We start from the raw sequence: 10,445 nt of genomic DNA, 5'->3' as shown, positions 1-10,445 counted from the left end.
CGGGCCGGCGCCCGCGCCGGGTAAGAGCCCGCGCCGGGGAGGGTGCGGGGAGGGCAAAGTCGGCATTCCGCCCGCCCCCTGCCGCCGCCCCGGACGCCCGCCGTCCAGTCTCCGGGGCCCCCCCCCCCCCCCCCCCCCCACCCAGGCCCTCCAGTCGTGCGGGCCCCGGGCCTCCTGTCGCAGCTCACAGGGTCCCGGGCTTCAGAAACACTCTTCGCGGCTGCTCCGTGGGACCCTCACCCCGTCTGACAGATGTTCCCTGCTCCCCTTGGAGCCCCGGGAGCTTTCCTCAACACAGTCGCGGTCCCTCCGGCGCGGAACCCACTCCAAGTCACTTCAGATACGGTCCCTACAGCATCTGACAGACGCGCCCACTCCACCCGGCCACTTTGACAAAGTCCTCGGTGTCCCGGGCCCCGGTGCCCCTCACCCCCGCCTGTCTTCTTGTTGCCTCCGTAAGACTCAAACTGAGCAGAGGACCTGCACGGCTTCCTGCTCTTAGCGCTGAATGACTCCAAAGCCCCAACTAACACACAGTTTCTCGAGCCTCAGAGCTGTCTCCGTACCCTGAACGCTAAACCTGGGGCTCAGCAGGCCACTCAGGACCACTTCTCTGCGAAATTAGACCATGAGAACATAACTTCGACTCCCTTTTCTCATACACACCTCTTTCAGGGAAGCTTCCTGACCTAACAGATGCCTCCGAAACTTCCTACAAAGTTCTGTGATTACCACTCTTCTTGTCTCCATTCAGAACCCTGCTGATTCAGGCTCCCAGTTCTCACTTACCCCACTTAGGGCTCAGCTTGTGAGAAGCAGACTACTGCGGAGCCCCAACTTCTTCCTGTAGCTCCAGCTGTCTTGTCTGGTGGAGGTTCTCCACAAGTCCTGTGGAGCCTCGTCTCTGCATTGCTTATCTGTCCTCTGACTTTGGCCTTCTCTTACTGGATTCCCCTTCTGACTGCCACCTACCTGCTCCCAAGACTGACATGCTCCCCTGCACAAGCTCTGCCCAGAGAATTTTGTCAGAGCTAGGATGGGAGTAACTGTCCCAACCAGTGTGTGTCTAATGGGTGGAAGCTGCTTCTGGTCCGTGCTGTCCATGTGCAGCCTTGACATCCTGGTGCTGGGGGTTTGGATGGAGCCTCTGCTCTCATAGGGTGAGTTGCCTCCCACGATGAGAGCAGATGCTAAGGATGAGGAAGAAGGCTCTGTGCCCCCACTCTCAGTCCTTATGGGGGTAGACAGCTCACACCCAGTCCGAGCTGAGCTTGTCTTCCTAACCTCACAGGCCTGGGTTCTGAGGAAAACACAATGGTGGCCATGGACTTGGGCTCCCCCCCGCTCCCCAAGAAGAGCCTGCCTGTCCCTGGGCCCTTGGAGCAGGTGGCCAATCGGCTGAGTAGCAAAGTGGCTGCAGAGGTTCCTCATGGCAGCAAGCAGGAGTTGCCAGATCTCAAGGGTGAGTGACCCAGGTGGCAAGGAGGGGGTGCTGGCCAGGCTGGTCAGACTCAAAGGGAACTCTTGAGCCTAGAGTTAGTGTGAGGTCAACAGCTTTCTCTTCACCCCAAGGCACTAAGGAGACAGCTGGTTTTCTTCTGTCCAGCTTCTGATGCCCTGATCGAGCATGGCCTTGAGGTGTACCCTCACTGGGCGGGGGAGGGGCAACCAGGGGAAAAGAATGGTTTTCAAGAGCTCACACTCAGACCTAATTCATTTGCTGACTTCAGCCCTCATTAGCCACGTGATCTTCTGTGTGATACTGTCTTGTCTGTATGTTGATACTGAGATCATTATTGAGTAATTGACAGGCCCTGTGTTGGACTCCAGGGATGTGAGAGAGCAGAACAGATCTGGTACTTGTCCTTGGAGTCATTGAAATTGGGGAGCAGGGAGACAGAGAAAGAGACAGGCAGTGATAAGGGCTCTGCAGAAAAGGGTGGAGGGCACCACAGCGACTGTGGCTGGGCCTTCCAACCCCGTGTTTGGGGCATGAGTTGAGCTGCAAAGGCTGGTTAAGACAGCTCTAGGAAGCGTGTGACTGGCAGGTCAGTGTTTTTGTGAACACCTGTTGCCAGGACACCCTGGTGTGTTGGATATCCGAAAAGTATTCTATTGGCTGGACCACAGAAGGGCTCTGCTTCCTGCTGTGTGCTCTTGGGCATAACTCTTCCTTCTCTGAGACTCAGTTTCCTTACTTGCAAACTGGACAGGCTGATTCCTGCCTTATTAGGGTCATTTTAAGGATCAAAGGGGCTTGCAGGGAGCCTGGGTGAGTAGAGTCCTGGGAGGAGGAGAAGTGGGGAGGGCAGGGTTCAAGGGGCCTCACAGCCAGCTCTCTTGGCCTCCATCTCCCCCTCCAGCCCAGAGCCTGACTACCTGCGAGGTCTGCGGTGCCTGCTTTGAGACACGAAAGGGCCTGTCCAGCCACGCACGCTCCCACCTGCGGCAGCTGGGGGTGGCCGAGTCGGAGAGCAGCGGAGCCCCCATTGACCTCCTCTACGAGCTTGTGAAGCAGAAGGGCCTGCCTGACACACCCCTCGGGCTGCCCCCAGGCCTGTCTAAGAAGTCCAACTCACCGAAGGAGGTGGTCGCTGGGGCCCCTCGGCCTGGCCTGCTTGCCTTGGCCAAGCCCTTGGATGCCCCGGCTGTCAACAAGGCCATCAAGTCACCTCCTGGCTTCTCGACCAAGGGCTTGGCCCATCCACCCAGCTCCCCACTCCTCAAGAAGGCACCACTGGCCCTGGCGGGCTCCCCTACCCCCAAGAATCCTGAGGACAAGAGCCCCCAGCTGTCCCTGAGCCCCCGGCCAGCCTCCCCAAAGGCACAGTGGCCCCAGTCTGAGGACGATGGGCCCCTGAACCTCAGTGAGTGCGGGTCCCGGGAGCTGAGGGAGGTCCTGGCACCGGGAGGGCTGCAGAGCCCAGGGTGGGGCCAGTGGGAACTGCAGCTCCTCTGTCCTGGGTCTGCTGGGTCAGAATATTGGTCAGAGCACTGTGTCTCCTGTTGGGCTGGCCATGCAGCATATTATCATCTGCCTCCCACTATACTGTGCTATTGTTCCCCCTGGAGGTCTGGTTGTGGCTGCTGAGCCCGCCAGGGTCATCCTCACCACTTAGGGGCACTCTTGGCCTTCTCTGAGCCCGAGGGTTGGGGCAGTGAAGGTAATCAGAACTCCTGTGGGCCTGACTTCCCCAGAGGGGCATCTTGGGCCCTCCAGGCAGGCAGGTGGTGGCCCACCTGACGGGGGGGGGGGGGGGGCCTGTAGTTGGCCCTGTGTTCACATCTTCTTGGCACTCTCTGCAGAGGCACCTCTACTGTGCCCATGGGTGGAGCCATACCTCCTGGGCTGCCTGTGGGCATGACAAAGAGGGGTTTAGGAAGAACCGCCCCCCTCCCTCCCTGGTGCAGTGAGCAGGTTTAGCATGGTATCCCTTAGGAAGTCAGGCCTTCCCACACATTTGTGGGTGTTAGCCTGGGCTGAGCCCAGGGTCTGGCCCCCTGCCCAACAGGGAGACCCAGTTGGCATCTCATGTTCCCATGAAGCTGCTTCCATTGTCTGCTGTGTTTTCAGGAGCAAGGCCCTGAGCAGCTCTGCCTTTGGCTGTATGATGCTCAGCAACTGGGCGAGGTCCCTGCTTTGCATTCCCACAGCTCCCACAGCCAGGGTCCCAGGGAAGAGTGCCTGGGAGCATCAGATTGTGCCACTGGAATTTGGCCACCACCTCTCCACCCCATATCCTTAAGCTCTCCACACTCACCTTGATACGAAAGGGCTAGGCAGAGAACAGGACTTTCTGTTTCCCAAAACCTCGTAAAATAAGTCTGCGGCACAAGTCTTGATCCCCAAATGGCCTGGGCAGCCTTGAATCATAGCAGGTCTTCTTGCCTCAGTCCCCCAGGGCCGGCCAAGGTGGCGGCCGTGAACCCCCCCCTGTGTTTTGTCTCCGCAGCTTTAGATAGTGACGGGGGCAGAGAGCTGGACTGCCAGCTGTGCGGTGCCTGGTTTGAGACCCGCAAGGGCCTGTCCAGCCACGCCCGCGCCCACCTGCGCCACCTGGGCGTCAGCGACCCGGACGCCAAGGGATCCCCCATAGACGTGCTCCACGGGCTCATCAGGAGGGACGGCGTCCAGATCCGCCTCCCACCCGGGCGCGGCACCCTGGCCCAGCTGGGGCGGCCTCCTCCTACCTCTGCGGCCCTCTCCTTGCTCCCCCCCCCACCGCCGGCCAAGAAGGCCAAGCTGAAGGCCGCGGGTACGGCCAGCCCCTGGGGGAAGCAGGACCTCTCGGCCGCCGCAGCCGCCGGCATTTTCTGGGCCTCTGATGTGGAGCCGTCTCCTCTCAACCTCTGTAGGTTCTCGCTTCAGCCGCTCCCTCCTCCCTGCGGGCCCTGGAGCCCCTCCCGGGGGGGTCGCAGCCCCCTCCCTACTCCTTTCCTGCTGGGGCAGGGAGTAGACAGGGGCCCTTGGCAGTGGGCTGGTTCTGCCCAGAGATCTTGTTGGCAGTTGGCTGCTAGGCCCTCTCTCTTGGCCTTTGACCTCCATGACTGTGACCTTCCCTGAGAATAAAGGCCAAGGGTGGGGTGCTGCCTTTTGGTGTGGAAAGTGTCCATGGTTGCCCCTGGTCTGGATGGTATTTGGCACTTAGGCTACTACTTCCTGCCCACTTACCCCGATCCTTGTCGGGACCCAGGACCCGCAGAGCTGTGGAGTCTTGGTTCCATCCTCTGCGAGGACCGAGGGCACATGTGCTCTCTGGAGCCTCCCCTCGCTCCTGCTGAGTGTCTGACCCCCGCCCCACTCCTTAGTTCCCTCGCTTGCACCTGCCCTCCACCACCACCCCAGCCTGTGGGCATGCCGCTGCCCATGCCCAGCCGACCAGGAGACCCACAGACAAGAATGCTAATGTTGCCCATGATGCTAATTACTCCTTTTTCCTGCTGCAGCCTCGGGCCCAGAGCCAGCTCGAGACATCCGCTGTGAGTTCTGTGGTGAGTTCTTCGAGAACCGCAAGGGCCTATCAAGTCACGCGCGCTCGCACCTGCGGCAGATGGGTGTGACCGAGTGGTATGTCAACGGCTCACCCATTGACACACTACGGGAGATCCTCAAGAGACGGACCCAGTCCCGGCCTGGCGGCCCCCCTAACCCTCCAGGGCCGAGCCCGAAAGCCCTGGCTAAGGTGGTGGGCAGCGGAGGTCCCGGTAGCTCGCTGGAAACCCGCAGCCCTGCAGACCTTCACCTCTCACCCCTGGCCAAGAAGTTGCCACCGCCACCAGGCAGCCCCCTGGGCCACTCACCAACTGCCTCTCCTCCCACGGCCCGGAAGATGTTCCCAGGCCTGGCCGCACCCTCCCTGCCCAAGAAGCTGAAGCCTGAACAAATGCGGGTGGAGATCAAACGGGAGATGCTGCCAGGGGCCCTTCATGGGGAGCCACACCCATCCGAGGGTCCCTGGGCGGCACCACGGGAAGACATGGCCCCCCTGAACCTGTGTAAGTGTGACCCCGGGGGCAGGGCAGTGAGAATAGGTAGAGGGGTCTCCCTCCGCCCCCCACGCACACTTCATGGGTACCCAGAGCACCCTGAGTAGAAACAGAAGGGAGGTTACACAGGTCCAGAGAACAAGGCTTAGCTGTGCATTCTTGCTATGCAGACCTCCCAGCTGAGCTGCTTCTTGATTACCCATCCACACTGGGGAGGCAGAACTGTGCCATTCAATGATGCCCAAAAGATTTTACCTCTTGGGCCATCGTTAATCAATCAGTAGTGTCTACCAGCCAGATTTCTAGGGAGAAAGATTGCAGGGATCAATTAGTGATGTCTACCACAGGCAGGAGTATAAGGACTGGAATTGGGCAGGTGCACATCTTTCTGACATTCCCGGTCACTAAGTGTTTGACATTTTGGAGCCAGGTTTAAGTTAAGTGTTCAGCTCTTCCACTCCAGCGATGTGTGACCTTCGGTGAGTTTCCTCTTTCTGGAGAGTGAAGATACGCATGGTCTGAGCTCTGTATAGTTCCAAAGGGATGTAAATCACTTAGTACGATGCCTGGTTAAACGAAGCCATGTGTATACCAGTCGGTAGTCATACTGTCCCTGTCACTGTTCTTTCTGCTCAAGTTGGCTGAGTCGTGTGCTGACCAGGTGAGGATGGCCCAGGCCTCTGCTTCAGTGCTCCGGTGTATTTCATACCAGCTGTGTGCCACATGCTTGGAGCTGCTCCCTCCAGGTGGAGGTTTCCATCTGCATTTTGTAGAGGAGGAAACAGGCTCAGAGGGGAAGTGGTTTGCCCAGTGTAACATAGGGGTTCACAGCCAAGCTGGTGTCTGAGCCCAGGATCGAGCTTGCTTCTCACTGCTTCTCGATGTCAAGGGAATCCTCTTGAAGCCAGCTAGCATTTGAGGTGACAGAGCAAGCAGAAGGGCTGAATGTGCACAAGGGCCCCTGAAAGCGAATAAGGGAGTGGGTCATTGGGGTCGGGGCTGCATGGACGGGACAGCCAGGCACTTAACATTAGCCTTGAGCTTGGAGGCTTCCCGCCGCAGCAGCCGCCTCCTTCTCCTCCCCCTCCCTCCACCCTGGATCCCCTGCAGCGTCCCGGGCAGAGCCTGTTCGTGACATCCGCTGTGAGTTCTGTGGTGAGTTCTTCGAGAACCGCAAGGGCCTGTCAAGCCACGCGCGCTCCCACCTGCGGCAGATGGGCGTGACTGAGTGGTCTGTCAACGGTTCGCCTATCGACACGCTGCGAGAGATCCTCAAGAAGAAGTCCAAACCGTGCCTCATCAAGAAAGAGCCACCAGCCGGAGACCTGGCCCCTGCCTTGGCTGAGGATGGGCCTCCCACAGCTGCTCCTGGGCCTATGCAGGCCCCTCTGCCACTGGCGCCAATGGCTGGCCGCCCAGGCAAACCAGGAGCTGGGCCGGCCCAGGTTCCTCGAGAGCTCAGCCTGGCGCCCATCACTGGTGCCAAGCCCACAGCCACTGGCTACCTGGGCTCAGTGGCAGCCAAGCGGCCCCTGCAGGAGGACCGCCTCCTCCCAGCAGAGGTCAAGGCCAAGACCTACATCCAGACCGAACTGCCCTTCAAGGCAAAGACCCTCCACGAGAAGACCTCCCACTCCTGTAAGCAGTGGGTGGCAGGGTCCTGGGAGGGCGTCTGCTGGGGCCTGCAGGGCCTGGCAGTGCCACGCACACACTGACCCCCAGCAGGGGCCCATGGCAAGGCCCCAGTGGGAGGCGGGACTGACTCCTGACCTGGGCAGGGCCTTCTGGGTACTCTTGTTCCCTTTGGGCTGGGACTCAGCAGCACCCCCTCTGCCTGCAGCCACTGAGGCCTGCTGTGAGCTGTGTGGCCTTTACTTCGAAAACCGCAAGGCCCTGGCCAGCCACGCGCGGGCGCACCTGCGGCAATTTGGCGTGACCGAGTGGTGTGTGAACGGCTCACCCATTGAGACACTGAGCGAGTGGATCAAGCACCGGCCCCAGAAGGTGGGGGCCTACCGCAGCTACATCCAGGGCGGCCGCCCCTTCACCAAGAAATTCCGCAGCGCCGGCCACGGCCGTGACAGCGACAAGCGGCCGCCCCTAGGGCTGGCACCCGGGGGCCTGGCTGTGGTGGGCCGCAGTGCTGGGGGTGAGCCAGGGCCTGAGGCTGGCCGGGCAGCCGACAGTGGTGAGCGGCCTCTGGCAGCCAGCCCGCCAGGCACTGTGAAGGCCGAGGAGCACCAGCGGCAGAACATCAACAGTGAGTGCTGGTGGGAGGGGGGTTTTGGGGGAGGGCACCTGTCCCCGGGGTTCTCCACTGTGCACATATGCCCTTAGTCACTTCCCCAGTTGCTCTCCTATTCTCCCATCTGGGCACTGTCCCACCTGTCCCAAGGCCCAGGCAACATCCAGTCACCAGCTGTCCTGTCTTAGAGTTGCCCACAGCCTCTGCCCCTTGCTTGCTAAAGGCAGGAACTTTCCCAGGAGTCCTGCCCTCTGGCTTATCTCCTGTCCTCCTCTTCACCTTTCCCCACCTCAGAATTTGAGCGCCGACAAGCCCGGCCTCCAGACGCCTCTGCAGTCCGGGGGGGAGAAGAGGCCAATGATCTACAGCAGAAGCTGGAAGAGGTGCGGCAGCCTCCGCCCCGGGTCCGGCCGGTCCCCTCCCTGGTACCCCGGCCCCCCCAGACATCACTGGTCAAATTTGTTGGCAACATCTACACCCTCAAGTGCAGGTATGCAGCCCCCTGGGGTGATGGGGGAGAAAGACCTCTCCACTTGGGGGAGAAAGAGCCTCTGAACAAGACAGGGGTTGGTGGGGGTCAGGAGATGTAGCCTCATGGATTGGCGTAGAGTGTGGCTGGAGCCAGGCCAGGGACTTCTCAGCAGACAGCAACACCTCGGAGCATCATGCTGGGACCCTTAGGGTTCTAGTGCTGGCTCTGACACTTAGCAGCAAAGTGACCTTGAGCAAGAGCTTCCCACTCCCTGCCTCAGTATTCCCACCTATAAAGTGAGGTTGGTAACAGATTTGCTGTGAGGATTTAAAAACCTGAATATTTATAGAGCACTCGAACTATGTCTGACATGTGGTAAGCACTCAACGAGTGTTTGCCTGATTCAGGAAAATATAGGTCTTAGTTCATTTTTACCGAAGTCCAGGTGTACATCTGAGGCCAGGAAACTGGGTCTGAGACTTCAGATGGGCTGCCTCAGGCCACATAGGTCAAGTCAGAAGTAAGATTTGAACCCAAGTCTTTGGAGCCACGAGCTCAGGTCCTGGGCCCCTGTTCAGTGAGGCCTCCCTTGGGACCTCAGGGCACAGGGAGTTGGTGAGTTGGGTGCATGAGCAGGGTGGGTGCGAGTTAGTGCCTGACCCCTTCTCCGCAGCTGCTGTCCTTCTGTCCTGGAGCCTGCCGGGGTAGGGTCTGCCTCTCTGGGCTCTCTCCCCTCTCAGATCCTATGATTCAGTCAGATGGTGGAGGGACTTGGGAAGCCCAATGTACTTCCCCAGCATCAGAGCCAGCAGACTGCCCTGAACATAGAGGTGGGGGTCATTAGGGGACCTTACCTTGATCCTGGGATGGATACAGGTAACTGTCCCTGAGGAAACATCTGGCTTCGGGGTCCTCTTCCCTGAAATCCTGGGCTGGCTCTCTCCACACTGAGTAGTGGTAGGTGTGCCGGATGCTCAGGGACGTGGGCAGGGCTACGCATCTGCCTCCTCATGGCAGCGGCCACTCCTCTCTCTTTCTCTGTCCCTCCACACAGGTTCTGCGAGGTGGAATTCCAGGGGCCCCTCTCTATCCAGGAGGAGTGGGTGCGACACTTACAGCGGCACATCCTGGAGATGAATTTCTCCAAAGCGGACCCCCCGCCTGAGGAGCCCCGGGCCCCGCAGGCACAGACAGCGGCGGCAGAGGCGCCCTAACACAAAAGCATTCCAAATTCCCTCTCGTGCCACCTCTTTCTCCTCCGTTTCTTCCACCCTTTCCTCCCTCTTTCTTTTCCGTTTCCAAAGGAGCAAGCCAAAACCTCAAACCGGTTCCCCTTAGGGGCCGGGCACACTACAGCCGGGGCGCCAGGAGCCAGCTAGCGGCCCTTCCCCCAGCCAGCCCGAGGGCTCTGGGGCCACACACAGCGCATCTTCCTTCAGCCCATGCCCACCTGGTCCAGCAGGGGGAGAGGCCAGGTCAGGTGGCAGCTGCTCTGGTCAAGGGGAGGAAGGCCAGCGCTCCCCTGCATCTAGCAGCCAGGCAGGGCTATGTTTGCCCTCCGTGGCCATTTGCAAAGACCCCAAAGACCCCTGTCTTGGTTCCCTCCTGCCCCTGTGAATATCCTCTCACACATGCACACACACATACACGCACATAGACACACACACACAGGCACACACATACACATACGCACGCACGCACCTCGTGAGACCCGGGATCTGCCCCAGCCCCCCAGTTCCTGAGTCAAACGACCACATCATGCCACGGTGCTTGCTCAGGGGAAGGCACGCTCCCTCTGAGGGCCTGCTGGGGCCTGGGAGCCCCCCACTGAGCCCATGATGCCACGGAAATCCTTATTGGCCACCCCCCAGAGGGGCCTTCCCAGCCTGGAAGAGCTCAGAGCTGACAGCTGCCTCCTGCCATGTCAAGGCCCCCCCAGAGCCTTGGGGGACTCCGGGGCCCAGGAGGGGGTGGGGATGGGACTTTCCTCCCCCCACCCCCACTCCCCTCCCTCTTTTCACTGTTGCTTTCTATGTATAGCTCCCTAGACCTTTCACTTTTTTAAAAACGCGTTTTGTGTAGAGAATAAGGAACGTGGATCTTTTTATTTTGCAATCCTGGGCCAGCTAGAGACCGGGAGCTGATTGACCTTTTAACTTTTTTCAGTGGCCACATTTTGGTTATCGATGTACCTAGAAGTATGTAAATTAGATTAAATTTCTCTTCTGGAAACACCCCGGG

At 59.7% G+C, this 10,445-nt stretch overlaps 1 protein-coding gene across 6 annotated transcripts in view; it reads left to right on the top strand.

Moving 5' to 3' along the window:
• WIZ (WIZ zinc finger) overlaps positions 1-10,445 on the top strand; it is a 25,104-nt gene extending 14,659 nt beyond the window's left edge. For 3 of the 6 annotated variants that reach the window (XM_059389269.1, XM_059389273.1, XM_059389274.1), the window contains 8 exons: positions 1,292-1,462; positions 2,364-2,867; positions 3,954-4,352; positions 4,948-5,496; positions 6,598-7,125; positions 7,328-7,747; positions 8,027-8,222; positions 9,259-10,445. In XM_059389269.1, the coding sequence (XP_059245252.1) occupies positions 1,292-1,462; positions 2,364-2,867; positions 3,954-4,352; positions 4,948-5,496; positions 6,598-7,125; positions 7,328-7,747; positions 8,027-8,222; positions 9,259-9,418 (2,927 nt within the window). In that variant the 3' untranslated portion in view covers positions 9,419-10,445. The remainder of the gene's footprint in view (positions 1-1,291; positions 1,463-2,363; positions 2,868-3,953; positions 4,353-4,947; positions 5,497-6,597; positions 7,126-7,327; positions 7,748-8,026; positions 8,223-9,258) is intronic. The other 3 variants (XM_059389270.1, XM_059389271.1, XM_059389272.1) reach the window with 3 other exon arrangements.

The sequence above is a fragment of the Mustela nigripes genome, chromosome 2 (assembly GCF_022355385.1).
Source record: "Mustela nigripes isolate SB6536 chromosome 2, MUSNIG.SB6536, whole genome shotgun sequence".
NCBI lineage: Eukaryota > Metazoa > Chordata > Mammalia > Carnivora > Mustelidae > Mustela > Mustela nigripes.
This window is presented reverse-complemented; position numbering and strand designations above follow the sequence as displayed.